The 20,656-nt window shown below is 33.5% G+C and overlaps 2 protein-coding genes across 2 annotated transcripts in view; both read left to right on the top strand.

The window, feature by feature from the left end:
• Positions 1–5,925, top strand: part of LOC111709385 (uncharacterized) — a 13,490-nt gene extending 7,565 nt beyond the window's left edge. The window contains exons 7-10 of the mRNA XM_023483422.1: positions 4,265–4,406; positions 4,462–4,607; positions 4,729–4,820; positions 4,877–5,925. Of these exons, the coding sequence (XP_023339190.1) occupies positions 4,265–4,406; positions 4,462–4,607; positions 4,729–4,820; positions 4,877–5,891 (1,395 nt within the window). The 3' untranslated portion in view covers positions 5,892–5,925. The remainder of the gene's footprint in view (positions 1–4,264; positions 4,407–4,461; positions 4,608–4,728; positions 4,821–4,876) is intronic.
• A 6,758-nt stretch (positions 5,926–12,683) lies between these two features.
• LOC111708520 (facilitated trehalose transporter Tret1) lies at positions 12,684–18,352 on the top strand. The gene is made up of 5 exons (XM_023482298.1): positions 12,684–12,743; positions 12,988–13,129; positions 13,489–13,634; positions 16,806–16,897; positions 17,338–18,352. The coding sequence occupies exons 1-5, from the start codon at positions 12,684–12,686 to the stop codon at positions 18,350–18,352; spliced, it is 1,455 nt and encodes a 484-aa protein (XP_023338066.1).
• The last annotated feature ends 2,304 nt before the right edge of the window (positions 18,353–20,656 follow it).

Below are 20,656 nucleotides of genomic sequence, written 5' to 3'. Positions count from 1 at the left end.
CCCCCCCCCCCCCCCCTGTATCCGCCCCTGACCAGAATAGATTTCTTGTTTCATTTTATATCAGACATTTAACTGAATATCCGGTTGGTAAGGTTAGTTTTTTATTGTTTAAGTATAACACACATTTTTCTTGCCCCCCCTAAAAATGTTTAGGGGGGGCCAAAAAATTTTTCGCGCTTCGCGCAAAATATTTCCCCCTATCCATCCCCCCTCTAAACAAATGTCTAGTTGCGCGCCTGGTATAGAATGCTGCAAATAATTCTGAATTTATAGAACTTTAATCTTTTTTGTTAATTATAGTGAAAACCATAGAATTTTTTCGGGTGGTTCAATGGGGAAAGTTATAGGCAAAGATATGCCAAATGTGTTGCTATTTATTTTATATCGCGAAGGTTAGCCATTACGGAGGCAGAAGAGATTTAAGTTTTGCCTGAATGAAGTTTGACATCATTCACATGAGCTTAAAGATTCCAACATGATTTAATCATTGCAATACTTTAGTCCATCCATAATTTATGCTCTGACAAAAAAGATTTATCTTAGAGAATTGGAAACTTTAAAACGCATGATGACTAAAGGACGAGAATTCTGAGGTGGCTCGGATGAGAAAATAAGGAGAATGTGGCTTGGTCGAGAAATTGTTGTAGCTGGACTTCCTCCCCTCCCTCAACTCTATAGTTTTTCTTTCTTTGCCATGTTTTAAATAAACCATTTAAAGACTTCTTTCAAGGCAGAAGACTTAATCTAAATCTAGAAACGTCATATTTGAAAAGTTTTAAGTTGTCTTTACATTTTCATACTTTGTATGTAACCCTGTATAGAGATTAGATAATTTGAGTTTGTGGCAAACACTCAATTTCTTTTACACAAATTACATTGAATACTCCTTTATGTTATTATTCCATTTCAAATAAAGACAAAAAATCATTACTATACTAATTAAAATGAATTCCAATCATTAACAGATAACAGTAAAAAAACTATTTCGAATATTTCACAATTTACTCAGACTGTAAATGTGCACAATGTTCAAAAAGCATTGGTTTTCAAAAAAACGCAAATGGTTTGAATTATTGAAATTATTGAAATTCCCGTACTCCACACAAACCTGTGGTTTCAAAAAACATCTGAAGCCGACATCTGGTTAAGCAGTTATGACCACCTGACGGATGTAGGAGGACAGAGGGGCGGCTGTCAACAACTCTCGCAGCGAAAGGGTGCGTGCTTTCTACTCAACAAGAAAGAAGCTTCAAGTGGGATTGATCCAAGTGAATGACGATGAAGAGAGGAATGGTGGACAAGCAGGGAGAGTCTATGGTTGCCAGCTATAGGTACCTGGGGGTATCCAATCCGGGCTTACAGATGTTAGGGAGCAATGTGATGTTTCCTATCAGTACGGCACCCGGGCCTCATTCCAGTATATCAGAAGGATTCCTGCACTCTATATTCTCAGGCCTAAGAAGAATCTTAGGCAGCTGGAATCTTGTCAACCCTCTTCTCAGAATGAATGAAGCGTGGATGGATGAATGTGCTGCCAGATTACAACCCCTGGTAGATCAATATAAAAACCCAGACAACACCAAACTTTCGCAATAGAAAAAATTCCGAGATTTGATCGTAACAACCCGATCATGTCCTGGGGACAAAAAATCTTTTTTTAAAGAAATTAAATGAAAAGAGGCCGAATTTAAAGAATTTGAGCCGCAGCTTAAATTCAACCTCAAATATGGTTGGTTCCACTTAAAATTGTATTCAATTTTTCAAGATTTAAGCCGGCGTTCAAAAGAAACCGGTTTTTGGGGGATTTGAGATGCGGGTTAAATTCATTAAATTCGAACACACATATAATATTAAGTTAAAAGGACCTCTCAGGTTTTAATTGGGTTGATACCATATGTGTCTATAAAGTCAACTTTTTGGACATTGGTAATAACCATCATTTGGTCTGTGCAACATATATTTAAAAAGCCCAAAAAATGTCCTTATTTGTAAAAACAGAATTATTATAAGGCAAAAATTTGTATTTAGATATAATTATTTCTTATTTTCTTAAGGTTGGTGTGCCTATATTTTTAATAATGGCATATCTATTTTATTGAAAAAATATTTAAATTGATTTGACATTGCATTGAGAGATAGAATTTTATTTTTCTTTACTTTTAGGAACGAGAAAATACTTTGCAGACATGTACTAACTACAAGTGTAGTTAATTCTGCAATTTATCAAATCTGAATCAAAATTTTCATTTCTTCATCCCTTGTAACCTTTATGTGATCAAAAGCATTGAAGATTTTGTCGTTTTCAGGCTTAAAATTCCCATATGTTTTCCTGCAGAATAAATACACAATTTACTTTTGTAGAAAAACCTCAATTGAAAAAATTAGTTTTTAAAAATTAGAAGCATTGATACTGAATTCATAATTGACAGGCAAAGATTTTAAGGGTACCGTTGTGAATATGGCACCGCCATCTTTACATGGAGTGGTCACGTGAAATTCAATCCCTTTAATATTAGTTGATTCTCTAATTAGGAAAAGTGTGTAACAGTGTAAAAGAATAATGTTGATGTACTAATGTGTGTTTATGCATAATGTCTAAATCAAAGGGATTATTCACCTAGCTCTTAATTTTGCAGAGTAGCTTTTCTAAAGATTTAAAAAAGTTATATCTTTTTCTTCTTAGAGTAAAACTATTTTACATGTTACTTAAAATAAATTCAGTTTTTTTTACAGATCTTTGTAGTTAATGTTAAATGAATGACTATAATGAAGGATATAAAACCAGGTAAAAGCTGAAAGGTAGGAAATGAAGCCTTTATTTGATGGAGTGGAAAATGCAAATCAAACCCAACTAAAACCAATCATGATATATAATCATGATATTTTTCTAGGGGGGGGGGATATTTATTTACCCCCCTATATAATCCTTATTTACGCCCCTGGGTATTTTACCAAAGACTTCCCAAGGATGGCTTCCCAAGTAACTACTTCCCAAATGTGAAAATCACAAGCGATAACTTCCCACGTCTGCCCTAGCCACATTGGGCCCCATAGCCTAATCTAGCCACAGCGCTCCGCTTCCTAGCCCATCCTAGACGTAGCGCTCTTACCTTATTGCAGCCTGTAGCAACTCAGAAGGTCTAATCTAAAGTTGCCGCTTGGGAGATTTCACATTCGGGAAGTTGCTACTAGGAAAATTGTCACTTGGGAAAATACCCTAAACATATGGAAATCAACTGTAAAATTACTTTGGTGAATAATCCCTTTAAAGATGTTTTATTAGTTCAAATATCTGGTTTAATCTAGTCTTTTCTTCATCTTTTCCTAGCCGACCTCTTCAAGACAAAATATACTCCCTCAACATTTTTTTTATAAAATTTGTTAGACTATTTATATTACTAATTATTTTATTGTGAATCGGTTTATTCATTAATTATTTTAGAAATAACCAGAAGTCAATATTGCGTTGTGCTACAGTATGCGCAATATACTTACCAAAGTAGCAGACAGAATAAATTTATCTTCATTTTTATTCTGTTAAAGGTTATTTAAAGCAATACCTTACTATCATGGGCGTTGTTCCAACACATTGCTTCTACAATACGGTAGTCTATTATTCTTAAAAGAATATGATAAATCTTGTAAATCAAATACTAAATTACCTACAAGCAAGTCTGGTTACAACATTATTAACAACACAACATCATTGGAACTTGAAGCTCAATGCACAAAAGCCTAAATCCAGAGGAAAGTTGTGAAATCATAGTAAAACTCTAATCTTGATAAATTATTAGGCCATATCAATTCATATCTTAATGTAAAAAATAGCTGTAAAACAGAAACAACATCTATTTTTGTTTAGAGAGGCTTCAGCAGTGAAAACTGATAATTAAGATGGAGATCAGTAATAGTATACTTATCAACCAATTGAATGCTTCTAATTTAAAGATGGTAAGTAGTCTTTCCAGGAACTGGATTTAATGAATTTGAGCTACATCGCTGAACTACCGATTTCCAGTTCAAATTTTCAACCACACTGACATAAAGTTAAAGATAAAGGGAGGATTTGAATTGCTGGTTCAAATTCGCACAGGGGCAACTGTACTTTAGGCAGTTCAAATTATTTAAATTTGGTCCCAGGTTAAGCTTATTTTTTGCAATAATAGTTATTGATAAAGGGGTATTTCAACACTAAGGGATCAATAAGTAAATTAAACAAAATCTTATGTAACATGTTAAAGCTATCTAATTTTCATTTTATTAGTTTATCTGTGCATTTCTGTATCTACTCCCAGGGTTTACTGGAGGAGCAGCAATTTCCTACTTTGCTGCTGCTCTTCCCTACTACATGGAGCCTTCGAATAATTCTACTATTCAGATGACAGAATCAGAAGCTTCCTGGTTCGGTAAGCAAAATTAAGCCGAGACAGGAGCTTTTTAAGTAACAATCTGCCTTTTCAGTGAGTTTGGGTTCTCCAATGCAGATGCTTGGTAATCTTCTCAGTGGATTCATTATGGAACGGTTTGGAAGGAAGAGAACTATAATGATTGGTAGTTTACTTGTCATCTTATCTTCTGCTCTGCTTTCATTTGCTCCTTCATATGAGGTATTCATAATACTTGAGAATGAAAGAATAAGATTTTTTTGTATTTTTTTAGAATTTTAAATTCCTGAAAAAAAGTACTTTTCTCTTTTGAAATTGCATTTTAAGATGTTTTAAAATCTAGGTACTTTTGGTTGGAAGCTTTCTATGTGGAACTGCAGTTGGTCTTGTTAGCCCTGCAATAAGTTTAATCCTCTCTGAGATAACATTAATAAGGTAATTAAACGCATAACACCAGATGTAACACTGATATTTATTCTGATGTATTTTAGATTGAGAGGTCCAATGGGAAGTTTGATGAATCTAACACCATGTGTGGGGTATTTGTATGGGTTTGTGCTTAGTAGTATTGTTCCCATTCATATTCTACCCTGGATCCTTGTTTTACCAAGCATCATTTTCCTTACCTTCTTGTGGTATGTGGTGGAATCTCCAATATGGTTGATGACAAAGGGAAGAACAACGGAGGCCAGAGAGGTGATTGCCTGGCTAAGAGGACCTCAGTATCATCTTGAACCTGAAGCTAAGGAACTGGAGAACCTGGCATGTGAACAACTAGGAGATCAACCTGTGAGTAGGGATCCTATTCTTAGCAGAGCTTTCCTATTTCCACTCTTCATTCTTAGCTCCCTATTCTTCTTTCATGCACTGGTGGGTGGTGATGATATATCTTGCTACGCATTAACAGTGTTTGATTATCCTGGGGTAGACATCACTCCAATCTTAATGGCAATGCTATTTCAAATGTCCTTTACAGTCGGATCCTTTATAGCACCCATAGTTATGGGAAAAATGAACCGGCGATCTCAGTTCATTTCAGGAGCCATCCTCATATCATTGTGCAGCACAATCATAGGATTTTATTACCAGTTTCATCTCTACAACATATCTTCAGTCTTAGCATATACTCCAGTACTACTGCATTTGGCTTTTGGTGTCTCCTATGGTGCTCTTTTTGGACCAATTCCTGTCACTCTGTCAAGTGAGATATTTCCTCAACACTTTAGATCCTTGGGCTGCGGAATCTCTAACTCAACTCGGTTTATCTCACAGTTCATTCAACTCAAGAGCTTTCTATTAATTAAAGAATCGCTGGGAATGGCTGGTGTTTATTATATTCACTGTGCAGTGTCTGTGACAGCAGCAGCCTTTGCTTTCTTCCTTCTTCCAGAGACAAGAAATAAAACCTACACAGAGTTAGAGGAGATGTTTAAGAAGAGTTCACCACCAGATCTTGAAAATGTGAAATATCGAAATCCAAAATTAGAATTTAAAATGTCTGAATGATTTTGATACAATAAAATAACTAAAAATATAGAAATTTAAGGAGGAGGTTTCTTTGTAGTGCAAGAAGAGTTTAAAATGTCTGAGCTGGCACTGAATTGTTTGCAGTTAAAGCATCTAATTTAGTACCCTTCTTTTTAATGAAGAATCAGGGGGATAAAGTTACTCTTTTGTATTAATCATTTTTCGGAAAAGCAGTTGATCCTACACCATGCTCTGTGTAAGATATCTCTCCCAATCTTTCCTTGCTATTTTAGCCTATGCACTGAGAAACCTGTATCCTTAAATGCTGGAAGAGGGTAATAATAAAATAGAGAAACAAAGATTAATAAGAGTCATGAAGCAGTATACATCAATCCGGCTTTTAATCTAACTTACTCAGCAACTGGAGCCCTAATGGAAAATCTTTTACCACTGCACACTATGGATAAAGGGACAACTCCCCAGGTGTACATGCAGTGCAGATGATGGGTAATAATAGGATAATTTATCCTAATTTTGAATACACATTGAAAAGCTAAAAAACCAAACACTCGAAAAGAAGATCTTTCGATACCCCTCGTAAACTTCCTAACCCTACAACTTTATCCTACTTTAGGAGCAGATTTAGTGGAACTCTTGTAGAATCTTAATCAAAACTTTCTGAGAGGGATCAGCATTTTGACACTTGTCCTAGGGGAGGCTCCTAGATCAATTTGAACCTTAGCTGAATTGAGTTATAGCAAGGAGAACTGAATAGTAGGAGGGGGTGATTGGGTGTCCGTACACTTTGCTGTGACGTTTTTGGGCTGCTGAAGAACTAGTTTTTACATAACAACAATAATAAAGATTGTAAACAATAACACAAATGATAAACAGCCATCTGGTGCATCTCTGGCGTTAGATGAAGATTCACCGTATGCTATTACTAACTCATGTTTGTTTACATTAGATCGGCTGCCTTTGTTATTGTTGTTACACAAAAACTAGTTCTTCAGCAGTCCAAAAACGTCAAAGCAAAGTGTACGGAAACCCAATCGCCCCCTCCTTCTATTCAATTCTCCTTGAGTTATAGGCAATGGAGATCTCTTGAACTTAAATAAAAAATTACTGGAGGATACATGAATAATGAAGCAGATTTAGAATTTAAGAAAAAATCAAAAATCACTACTTTATATCCGGAGTATACAACTGTAGAAAAAATCAAAATTCACTACTTTATATGCGGAGTATAAAACTGTAGAAAAAATTGACAAAGTCAGCTTAATGATGAGTTTGCACATCCTTGTGGAGGCGTGTGCTATCAAATTCAGCCTATACACAATACACAATACACAATACACAATACACAATACACAATACACAATGCACAATACACAATACACAATACACAATACACAATACACAATACACAATACACAATACACAATACACAATGCACAATGCACAATACACAATACACAATACACAATACACAATACACAATACACAATACACAATACACAATACACAATACACAATACACAATTGACAAAGTCAGCTTCATGATGAGTTTGCATATCCTTGTGGAGGCGTGTGCTAATCAAATTTAGCCTATACACAACAAAAATAAGGAAATACAAATTGCCTTGTCAACTATGTTCAGAAGTGCATATTACCCTTTTAAGGGGGGGGGGGTATGCAGATAATACAACACAGTCAAATAAAGTGAACAAGGGTAGACAGAAAAGAAGAATATTGAAAAATATGATTATCTGCATTAAGAACATGTATCAATTACAAGTTGCTTAAAAATTGAAGTTTATGAAAAATTAAAAAATTAAAAATACCAAAGGAACTGAGTTTTTGACACAATCTATGATTTTCTCATTTTTACAACTTTGTAACCCAATGTGGTAGCCCATTAATATTTCAAGCTATGAGTTCTGTTAGATAAAATTAATCTAAGTTTGAAATATCAAAGGTTTCCAATATCAGGTTGCATAGATATAGGGATTATAAATTTTGAGTTTTTTGCAAAAACTCAGTGCCTTTGTTAAAAAATAATTCAAAAGAGCTGTTTGTTCATTTTGTGTTTTGAAAAAAATGTCAATATTTTTGAAGGGGTGAAAAATGAAAAAAGGGTGAGATTAAACTTCCTCAGACAAACTAAAATGATTTTAAAAGTTACAAAGTTGAAAATGAAAAGGTATTAAACTGAGAAGATTTTAGAAGCACAGAATAATTAAGACATGTACAGTGTATACAACCTTAGGATACAGCGGCTGAAGCAATTAGCTGTTCTGGAGAATAAGGAAAATTGGTCTATTTCATGAAATTACTGGGCTCTTAAAACTGTTGAGAAAGGAATTGAGTTTTTGCCAAAAACTAAAATCTTCTGATTCCAATATCTTTGCAATCTTTTGATGCAAACCTTTGATATTTCAAACTTAGATTATTTTATCTATAAGTATTAATAGTTTGAAATATCTAAGGTCTACGACATTGGGTTACAAAGATATAGAGATTAGAAAATCAGACTTTGTGGCAAAAACTCAACTCCTTTGTTCGAACTGTTTGAACATAAATATATCTTTGGAAAAAATTTGGTTATTTTCTCCAGAAACTTATTAAAAGAAAGGAATTGAGTCTTTGTAACAAACTCTTCTAACTTTTCTAATCCCTATATCTTTTCAACCCAGTGCAGTAGGCCTTTGATATTTCAAACTATGAGATATGTTAGATTAAATAATCCAAGTTTGAAATATCAAAGGTTTACATCAACCAGTTCCAGAGATATAGGGATTAGAACATTTGAGTTTGTTGCAAAAACTCCTTTGTTTTCAAATGATTAATTCTATTGGCCTTTTACTTCAATTATAATGCAAAGATATAAAACCTCCTGAAATGACCGCTTCTAATTTAAATGCATGCACAGTGCACACAGTACAGTAACTGATTAAGATGTGCTTCTGGTTAAATTATTTAAACAAAAGAAACTTAAACATTTAAATTAGTGGTAAACCTAATTTTTTCAAGGGTTCTCTCTTCTATTTTAAAGATGGGAAAGTCTCCCCTGCATCTAGGGTTGTTAATCGTTTTTGAAAACGATCGTTAAACGACCTTTTTTTTCATTTTCCTATCGTTTTTTGTTTCTTTTTTCGATCATTTTAAAAACAATCGTTACAAAAACTTTTAAAACAAACGATAGTTTTTAAAACGATCGGAAAACAAAACAAAAAACGATAGAAAAACGAAAAAAACGAAAAAATGAAAACGTTAACATCCCTAGCTGCATAATACTTCCAGGAGCTGCCACACCTGCCACTGATTAAACATTAATCTAAATAAAAGAGTTTTCCTTTGATCTTCATTTTTCAAATTCTTAGCAGTCCACATTTAATTCAATAATTTGTTTTAAAAGTTTTTGTTTATAACATCTCTAGCTCCACAACAATTAAAGTTAATGGTCTAAAACATTCAAAAAAGAGATATCATAAATAATTGGACTAATGACTCTCCAATCTCAACTCTGAGAGCAAAAAAAGATAAAGGGTGGTGAAATTCATGTGATGTTAAGAAAATTTAGCTTGAAGGACTGATATTTAAATTTAAAAATTTAAATGTTTTCCGTTTTCCGGCCTTGCGACTTTAGAGGATTTATTCGCTTTTGGTCATCAATGTACTATACTAAATCTATCTCGCAAGTTGCAATACCTAAATTTTTCCAGGGGTATATTAAGAATATTAAGAATATTAAGAATATTAAGAATATTAAGAATAAAATTTTGAATTAGGTGAAATTTCTAAAAGCCAAATAACCTTCGATGTTTTACAAACCCGGATAAAAACAATGACCAGCTGTTACTGTTACATTTTCAAAATCATGGAAAATCGTCTGAACGAGACATTCCATGTTTACAATTAAAGCTTTTAACCTGCTGTGTTTTTCTTTATAAGGTTTATCACTATATGTTCATCAATATAAATCCAGGGATAAGATGGTTAAATATGTTTTTGGAGTGAAACGTTCATCAACATCGTATATTTCGTTTACGGTTTGAAAAGGAAAACCGAAAAAGATCGATATTTTGTTTTAAACAGGAAAACGAAAAAAAAAAGTTTTTAGTTTAAAAACTGTAAACGAAAAATATCGCTTTTCGCTTAAACAGAATAAAAACAAAATAAAACGACCTGTATGAAATATTCCAAAACGACAATTTCTGAAACATCTTTTTGAATTTTGAGATTTTAAAATTTTAGTTTGTGACAAACTAAATTCTATTTTCATAGAGGATATCATGATTAAGCGCTTAGACTAACGCTATATTCAGTTTCACACAAGGTTTAAACCACAGGAAGCATTACAAAGTAATTGATTTTTTGACAAAATCTATGATTTTACTATCCCGATATCTTTGGAACCCAATGTTCTAGACCTCTGTTATTTCAAACTTTAATTCATTTGTCAAGTTTGAAATATCAAAGGTTTTCAGCATCAGGTTGCCAAGATATAGGAATTAAAAAAATTTTATTTTGTGGGAAAGACTCAATTCCTTTGTCATAGTGGATATTGGGATTACCCGTTTAGATTTAGTTTCACCCAAAGTTTAATTCTCAAGAACGCTATATTCAGTTTCACTCAAGGTTTAAACCTCAGCATTACAAATTAATTGAGTTTTTGCATATTCTCTGATTTCATAATTCCCATATTTGTGCAACCCAATGTTGTTTCGAACTATATTTTTGGGATAAAAATCGTCAAGTTTAAATATCAAAGGTTTTCACCTTCAGGTTGCAAAGATAAAAGAATTAGAAAATTTGAGTTTGTGGCAAAAACTCAGTTCATTTCAAGGTTTTCCTAATTTAAAAAAAAAAATAAAAAAGATATTTTGAATGTGCTGATATTTATCATTACAATTTCAGATTATTCCTGATTTACCGCCCGTTCTCAGTTAAACATTGTGTGCAAATGCATAATGTCTTTTTTCATTTGAAGAACTGTTCTCCTTACAATATCTGGTTTCATCCAGAATTAAAAATATCCAAGCCTTCTCACGTCTGTCTTTTAGGGTGGCAAAATATTCTAGATATATTATATAGTTTTATCTTTAACAAGGCTATCTGATATAATAATCTTTTCAATGTAAAAGAGTGTCCTTTCCAAAAAAGAAACCATGGATAACTATAATTTTTTTAAGCTTTGCATGAACTAAATTAATCTTTGTACTATTAAGTTAGAGCTTATTTAAATAAAGGTTTTGACCCCTCCAGTATAGTTTAAACATATTCCTTCTACAGTAAGAAAGTTTTTCATTTTTGATAAAGCGGGACACATAATAATCGTGAAATAGGAACATACCATTTAATAATCTAATGCGCTGTTATAAAGAAAATAGTTTGAAAAACAACCTAGTAAGTGAAAAGGGTCTCTTTACACTGTCAAATTGTCGTGCTTCATGTTCACTCATAACCTGAGCCTAACAGCCATCTTCCTATATACTCCACAGTTTTAAACGGTCCAATGCAGCAGTATAAGGCAGTATTTTAAACCCTCTATTGTACATAACCTGAGCCTAACAGCCATCTTCCTATATACTCCACAGTTTTAAAGGGTCCAATGCAGCAGTATAAGGCAGTATTTTAAACCCTCTATTGTACATAACCTGAGCCTAACAGCCATCTTCCTATATACTCCACAGTTTTAAAGNTCATCAACAAACTCTATAATTTTTGTATTTCCTTCTCCAAATTCGATAACTAAAAAGATATCACTTTTTAGCATAATATTTTAGTGCATAATAATCCCCAAAAGGATGCATTTAGAAATGAATAAATTATTTTTTTTAATTTTTGGTAATGGTATGGTGGCAATGGCAAATAAGTTAAGGAATTGATAATTTATCAGTTCAGGAGTACATATTGTTTCTTTAAATTCAATTCCCATCATTATACTTTGTGGGGGGGGGGGTCTACTTATACTCCTCAAGTTCTCAAAATTATATTTTGCTGTATTTTGGTATAAAGGAATTGAGTTTTTGCCACAAACTCAAATCTTCTGATCCCAATATCTGTGCAACCAGATGGTGCAAACCTTTGATATTTCAAACTTAGATTATTCTATCTATAAGTATTAATAGTTTGAAATATCTAAGGTCTACGACATTGGGTTGCAAAGATATAGAGAATAGAAAATCAGAGTTTGTGGCAAAAACTCAACTTCTTTGTGCGCGTAAATTTTTGTAGGCTGTATTATAACTATTGGGGAAATTTATTTGTAATAAACTCTCTGATTTTAATAAAGTTAGTTATGTGGAGGTAAAGAGCTACAGCACTTCCCTTCCTTTTATTCACCTTTCCTTCACTTCTTTACCTGCCAACCTTCCGTCGATTCTCTACCTTCCCTTCGTTCCCCTTCCCTAACTACCCTACTTTCCCCATACCTTCCTTATACCTTCCCATACCTTACCTTTCTACTTCCCTTCCCTTCCCTACCTTCCCTTGTCCCTTCCGTAGTTACCTAATCCTTATATTCCTTTTTCCCTCTCAACCTTCCTCTTTCCTTCCCAACCTTACCCTTCCCTACTTTTCCACTTCCCTACCTATCTCCTTCCCTACCTATCCCCTCCCCTAGCTAACACATATCCACTTCCCTCCCGCCCCCCTCCCTCCCTACCTGTTGCCCTTCTCCTTTTCCTTTCCTTTTTTCTTACACTTTTTCTTTCCTTTTTCTCCTCCCTTTTTTCCCATTAAAAAACTGATTAAAATTTCTTAGTTTTCATGCTAAATCGTATCTACTCATATGTTTAGGTTTAGAAACAGTAAAACCTAACAACAATGATAGAGATCAGCAGCAGTATTCTTATTAACCAGCAGAATACATCTAATATTAAAATGGTAAAAATAAAAAGTTAGATAATAATTTAAATAATTTATCTTGACAAAATTCTATTTTTTCCCTTGATCTGTTTGACATAATAATTTTTAAAACATATATATATTGACTAAAACAGACTACACAAAAATAAAGATTTTGTGCTCTAAAACAAACACAAACATTCGGATAGAAATTTCCTATCTATCTAATCAAAACTTGGTTATGAGCAAACAAATAAAAGTTTTGAAATTTTCTTATTTTTAGTTTATCTGTGCATTCCTGTATCTACTCCCAGGGTTTACTGGAGGAGCAGCAATTTCCTACTTTGCTGCTGCTCTTCCCTACTACATGGAGCCTTCGAATAATTCTACTATTCAGATGACAGAATCAGAAGCTTCTTGGTTTGGTAAGCTGAGATGACAATTTATAAATTAATAGAACTTGTTTACAAGTTACCAGCTCTTCATCAAGTTTAGAAGAATTTTCCAATTCCTATTTTTTGCAGTTTCCAATGTTGCAGACTTTGTATATTTAAAACTATGAATTCTGTTAGATCAAAAAGTCTCAGTCTGAAATAACAAAGGTTTACACAAACAGGTACCAAAGATCGATATAGATATTTAAAAAAAAAGTTTGTGGCAAAATCTCAATTCCTTTGTCTAAGTGAACTGAAAATTCATGTTTCCTCTAGCTTTCCAACTTTCCATTACAGTATAGTGTGCACAAATAAAACTGTACAGTGAGGTGAATATTGTCTTTTTTCAGTGAGTCTAGGTTCTCCTGTCCAGATGCTTGGTAATCTTCTCAGTGGATTCATTATGGAACGGTTGGGAAGGAAGAGAACTATAATGATTGGTAGTTTACTTATCATCATTTCTTCTGCTCTTTTATCATTTGCTCCTTCTTATGAGGTATTTTCATGTTTAGATGTGTATCTTGAAGAGTTTTGACGTTTGTTTTGCAATTCAATTAAGACCCAATGAAAATGTTCAATAGCAGAGGCAAAAAATTTGTTGTAGTATATATACTAGTATAAATTGTAATTTTAAATGCATCCTAGTTGAATGAAATTTTAAATTGTCTATGAGGAAACAGAAGATTTATGTGCAAAAATTTGCATTTTTATAGTGCAACACAAATGACATCAACTTGCATTTTGCAAGCCTTATTTAGAAGTGAGGAAAAAGAATACTTGTATATGTCAGAGATGTGCTTAAAATAAATTGGTTTGAAAGAGGTTTAGCTGACTTTTTTCGTCTTTAGCACTTTTTAAAACTTTTCAATGTGAAATATAAAGTCACAGTTAAAACTGGTTTAAAGTTGTCCCTAGACTCTTAAGAAGGCCATTTATTGTCATTGATAAATCAGGAATATTAATGCTAGCATGTTTTGATGACTAAAAATTCCTTTTGCTCATGAAAATTTTAACTAATTTTTCCCTTAATCTACTAATTTTTATACTTTTTAAGTTTTATTCTTCAGACAAATAAAAATTTTTTACCATAAAAATTTTTCAGGACTTTTGAATATATTCTAATAAAAGCTGACATGACAGTTTGTTTGTATACAGTTAAATATATATATGTACTACTTTAGTTCAAGTTTCATCAAAATCAAACTTATCAAGGAAAACTATAAAGGATATGTTTTGCGAAGCAAAACTATACTTATAGTTTTACATAGTATTCGAGAAACAGTATTATTTCGATCAAGTTTGGGAGATTTTTGTCCAATATTTCAACTTTCAATTTAAATTTTCCGAGAAAATGAAGAAAATTGCATTTGAGGCCGTAACACAGGCTGTAGACATGATAGAGTAATTTTAAAGATATCGTTGGAATCACAAGAACAAATGCAAGGGGTTTTAAGAGATATAGCAAGTGTGTAAAATGATTTTTAAAGGCAGGGCGGCTTAATAATTGGGTGAAAAAAAGCCGTTTTGAACAAAAATATTTTTTCTTTTTTTCATATCATCAAAAGTAAAAGCGGCAAATAACTTTAGCGCCCTAATAAAGATGCACATTGGCGTGTAGAATGCACTAGAAAAAAAAGATTGAAAAAATGTTGAAAAATGACCGAGTTATGGGCGTTTTTGTGAACAAAATTGTGAAAAATCAAGTTTTTCGGAAAAATATTTTAGACACTTTGTCATTTTTTCATCACTTGGAGGTCGATTTTGATGTTTTAAAAGCTGGAATCGTATTCTCCAAGATCTCCTGCTATCTTTAATGGCCTTTAAAGTTTTTCTAGGGCGTCGGAAGGCATAATTAAAAATTTTTTAAAAAAATAACTTTGGTCGATTTTGACGAAAATACGCGAAAAAGGCCATATTTTCGAGATTATTTACCCTGTCCCGACCAAACTAAGCATAGCAGAAACGTTTAAAAGCATGGAAAAGATGCTCTNGTTCTATACATGTCTGTTTGAAATTGTCCATGTTCTAACTCATTGTTGAAATTAAGACCCAGTGATTGTTATTAGGTTTTCCGATGTCCTCAGCCAAAATACAGTCACCACTAAATATTCTACTCCTTAAAAATGTTGTTTATGTCTGTTTGAATTTGTCCATTCTTTATTAAGACCCAGTGATTGCTAATAGGTTTTCCGATATCCTCAGCCAAATTCAGGTCCAATTCCTTTGATAATCGAATCCATAAGCTATCTATCTATCCGATCCATGGGCTATCTGATCCATACTCTATTTCATCCATACGCTATCTGATCCATACACTATCCAATCTATACGCTATCAGATTCATAACCTATCTGATCCATACACTATTTGATCCATTTACTATTTGATCCATATACTATCTGATCCATACGTTCTGATCCATACGCTATCTGATCCATATACTATCCGATCCATATGTTATCTGATCCATACGCTATCTGATCCATACGCTGTCCGATCCATACGCTATCTGATCCATACACTATCCGATCCATACGCTATCTGATCCATACGCTATCCGATCCATACGCTATCTGATCCATATGCTATCTGATCCATACGCTATCCGATCCATACGCTATCCGATCCATATATATCCGATCCATACGGTTGTTCTTCGGCTGAGGTCCCCATTAACTTGTTCTGATAGTATTCTTTGTATACTTATTCTCCTCCCTTGGTGATGACAGCTACCAGGCGCCTAGGGATTGACTCAATCATTTTTATTCACAATGTATCATTTACTTTCAGACAAATTTTCATTGATTCTAATTTGTCTGAGAGTAAATGAAATTCCTTTTTAAAGAGGGGATTCGATGATGAACCCGAGTGCTTGCGGATTTTGCGGATTTTTTTTGCCTTTGTAGATTTTCAAGGTATCTTTCAATGAAAATATCCCGGCGGGATTAAATGAAAATTGTTGCATACCAAAAAACCAGCTTTTTATAAAGGAATGCTTTATCACTGTCAAGTTCCCTTCATATCTTCTTGATATTAAGCTTCAGTAGATGAAGTTTGTGACCTCCATCTCTTGATGATTGCCCAGATGTTTTCTAATGGAACATTTGGACAATGACAAGGCAACACTATCAGATCAAAGTTTGATTTTGATGAAATTTGAACTTAAGTATAGAATATACATATATATCATATATAACCTAATACAAATAATCTGTTTTAGTCATTTAATCATCGTAGTTCAGCTTGTATAAAAATATATTCAAAAGTCCCGAAACATTTATGCTCACTCTTTAGTATGTGAATTTTAACGGGTTTCCTTCCCCCCTCTCCCCCCCCCAGGCTAATTCACATTTGGTCCGACCCATACTAGTCTTTGAAAATTCTCTTTTTTTGTGAAAAGTAAATATGATGTACATCCAAAGAGAATAGAATATATATTAGAGTAGAATTTACTAGAAAAAAAGTGTAAAACGGCCATTTTGTTGTACTGTTTCCATACTGCAGGTGTACTTCACATATTTGCGCTATATAACCTTTTCGGCCCTGGAACATCATTTTATAGAAAATCTAAAATTAATATTAGAAGAGAACCAAATTATGGTATCATAATTGACCAAAGATCATTTTCCATAAACTCTGTACCAGTCTGTATAATTTATAAATCTAGGTACTGCTGGTTGGAAGTTTTCTATGTGGAACAGCAGTTGGGCTGTTTAACCCTGCAATAAGTCTAGTACTCTCAGAAATTACACTAATAAGGTAAATAAATGCTAAGATATTAGTTATGTAAAAGCAACAATTGCTGTCAGCAGCAGGTTTACTAAAATTAAATTATAACAAGAAAATTGATAATTATCTCATTTCTAATGAATATTCATGATCATTGCATGCATCGAAAACTTTACGCACAGTAAAAATAATATTTTTTCTAGAAAACAACAGCCAACAAGCATGCCTTTTAAACTTTGAATGTGTATTTAAACATTTGAAAAGTAAAATTGCACAGCTGCTCACCTGTAAATTTTGACTACTTACAAAAACGCTGACAGCGCCAACTTGTAACCTTGTTACAAGAAAATTAATGCTTTTTAAAATACTCGATATGATAACTATCAAACATTTTCTCAAATTTAAAAATCCGAAATCCCCTTTTTTAGCAGGGAGACTCTGGATATATGATTTAGTCTAGTTTGTTTTAGGTTAAGAGGATCAATGGGGAGTTTAATGACTCTAATACCAAATGGAGGATATCTGTATGGGTTTGTAATCAGTAGTATTGTTCCAGTTCATATTCTACCCTGGATTCTTGTTTTACCAAGCATAATTTTCCTTGTCTTCTCTTGGTACGTTGTGGAATCTCCTGTATGGTTGATGACAAAGGGAAGAACATCAGAAGCAAGAAAGGTGATTGCCTGGCTAAGAGGACCTCAGTATCATCTTGAACCTGAAGCTAAGGAACTGGAGAACCTGGTTTGCAAACAACTTGGAGATCAACTAGTGAGTCAGGATCCTATTCTTAGCAGAGCTTTCCTATTCCCTCTTTTCATTCTTAGCTCGCTGTTCTTCTTCCATGCTCTTGTAGGTGGAGATGATATATCATTCTATGCACTCACAATATTTGAGTATCCTGGAGTAGCCATAAGTCCTATTTTAATGGGAATGCTTTTCCAAATATCTTTTACAAGTGGATGCTTAATAGCACCTGTAGTTATGGGAAAAATGAATCGGCGCCTTCAGTTCATGACAGGAGCCATCCTTCTATCATTGTGCAGCACCATCATAGGATTTTATTACCAGTTTCATCTCTACAACATATCTTCAGTCTTAGCATTTACTCCAGTACTACTGCATTTGGCTTTTGGTGTCTCCTATGGTGCTCTTTTTGGACCAATTCCTGTCACTCTGTCAAGTGAGATATTTCCTCAACACTTTAGATCCTTGGGCTGCGGAATCTCTAACTCAACTCGGTTCATCTCACAGTTCATTCAACTCAAGACCTTTTTGATACTAAAGGAATCGCTAGGAATGGCTGGTGTGTATTATATTCACTGTACAGTATCCATGACGGCAGCAGCCTTCGCTTTCTTCCTTCTCCCAGAGACAAGAAATAAAACCTATACAGAGATAGAGGAGATGTTTAAGAAGAGTTCATCACAAGATCTTGAAAATGTTAAATCTCCAAATCCTAAATTAGAATTTCAAATGTCTGAATGATGTTTACATTAAATTATTTAAAATCAAACTGTAGTGGACATGTGAAAAATGCATTCTGAATTGAATACTAGCATTGCATTTCATCAGTTGGCTGCTGTGAGGTTTTGTTTAAGAATTACAGGGTTACCCACAAAGGATGAGACTTCAGAGACAATAATATGAAATTAATACTGCAAGTGTTTTTATATTCATGTAAACTTGTTTTTTTTTCTTTGTCAAATCATTAAATAAGCCATTAAAAATAAAAAATAGGGAATTTTATTCCGTAAGGTGCTTTGTTGTAATGTTAGATTCTTTTAGGACATTTCCCTCAGATTTCCTTGAATTTCATTGCAAAGAGGATTCTGTCATTGATTTATCACACATTCAATTTGAGAAATCTGTTGTCACAACACAATAGTTTACAGAAGAATTAAAGTTACTTTTTTGTCCAGTTATTTAAATATTTTTTTAAAAATTGATTCTTGAGAACCAGTCTCCAGATTGGATAATGGAAAGAGCAATTTGTGCTCTTATTTAGCAATTTTTACACCATAAAAATGATTTTTAGGTATTAACTTAATCCAAAAATTTTTCTTTATTATACTGCACTCTCAGTTCGACTACTAAACCTAATCTTATTCCTTTCTCTTCATAATAGTTGTAATAGCTTCATTCTTTAATATATTCAAGTTCCATTTTCCTTGCTGCTGTTGAGAAAAACCAGCACTTGAGCATGTTGATTGTCTTAATACTGAACCCACTGTGATTAAAGGTTGTTTTTAAGCTCTCATGCAAACATCTATGAAAATTTTGCCAAATATTTTTAAAGACCAAAGCTAAAAACATGTGCTTTATAGTTTTAAAATGTACATATTTTGGGCTACAAAAATGCAGAATGCAGATGCAGGAGGTAATTTTAAAGGTACACATTGCATAAAAGTGAAATTGAAGCCATTTACTTGCCAACTATATGTTTTAAGGAACACAGTATTTAACCTAAATTTAAAGGGGTGCACTGGTCCTGGTCCACACTTCTTAAACAGCAACTATATATCAGGGGTGCTGGACCACTATTCTTCAACAGCAACTATATATCAGGGGTGCTGGTCCACACTTCTTAAACAGCAACTATATATCAGGGGTGCTGGACCACTCTTCTTCAACAGCAACTATTTTTCAAGGGTTCTGGTCCACACTTCCTAAACAGCAAACATATCAGGGGTGCTGGTCCACACTTCTTAAACAGCAACTACATATCAGGGGTGCTGGTCCACACTTCTTAAAAAGCAACTATATCAGGGGTGCTGGTCCACACTTCTTAAACTGCAACTATATATCAGGGGTGCTGGTCCACACTTCTTAAAAAGCAACTATATATCAGGGGTGCTGGTCCACACTTCTTAAACTGCAACTATATATCAGGGGTGCTGGTACTCACTTCTTAAAAAGCAACTATATATCAGGGGTGCTGGTCCACACTTCTTAAAAAGCAATTATATATAAGGGTTCTGGTCCACACTTCTTAAACAGCAAACATATCAAGGGTGTTGATCCCCACTTCTTAAACAAAACTAGTAATCATCATCATCAATAGCAGTAGCAGTAATGATAATAGTATGGCAGCAGCAGCAGCAGCAGTAATAATTGTAGTATAGTAGCAGCAGCAGCGGCAGTAATCATAGTAATAGCAGCAGTAGTAATAGTTGTAGTAGTTGTATAGAAATTAAACATATTGATAATATAATTCAAAGAGAAGAAAGAAAAATCAATGTTATTATAAAATTATATTACAAGTTATACATTATATGAACTCAAATAAAGTTTAGGACTGTACAATCATTTTCTTTGATATTATCAGAACTGAACTGAGTTATAAATAAATTATACAATTTTACAGAAAAAAACATTTTTAACAAAAGCAATACAAAATAAACCACATGCAATACTAGTTATATCTTTAATCTCCTGTTCAACGAAATAACCAACCTTAAATTCCCTCCTTTTTTAATTCCAGGGAGGATAATTACTTATCCTCCCTCTGTGATCCATACAGATTTAATTCAAGATTTAGATCAAGAAATTAAATATTCTTCCATATGCATTTGTAAGAAATAAGAGAATTAAAATCATAATTGATAGTTTTATTGATTTCATTATTATTTTATCCCCCACGGTTGGTTATTTCGTTGAACAGGAGATTAAACGATAAATTACTACTTAACCGGGAGTTTTCATGAGGATAATTAAATTGAGGGGAAAACCACTTAGCCGAGGGCCTCCAAGACCTTTTTGGGGTTAGAACCCCAAAAAGGTCTTGGAGGC

Source organism: Eurytemora carolleeae, unplaced genomic scaffold, assembly GCF_000591075.1.
Source record: "Eurytemora carolleeae unplaced genomic scaffold, Eaff_2.0 scaffold79, whole genome shotgun sequence".
In the NCBI taxonomy this organism is placed as follows: Eukaryota; Metazoa; Arthropoda; class Copepoda; order Calanoida; family Temoridae; genus Eurytemora; species Eurytemora carolleeae.
The sequence above is the reverse complement of the archived record's forward strand: the minus strand, read 5'-3'. Positions and strand labels throughout refer to the sequence as shown.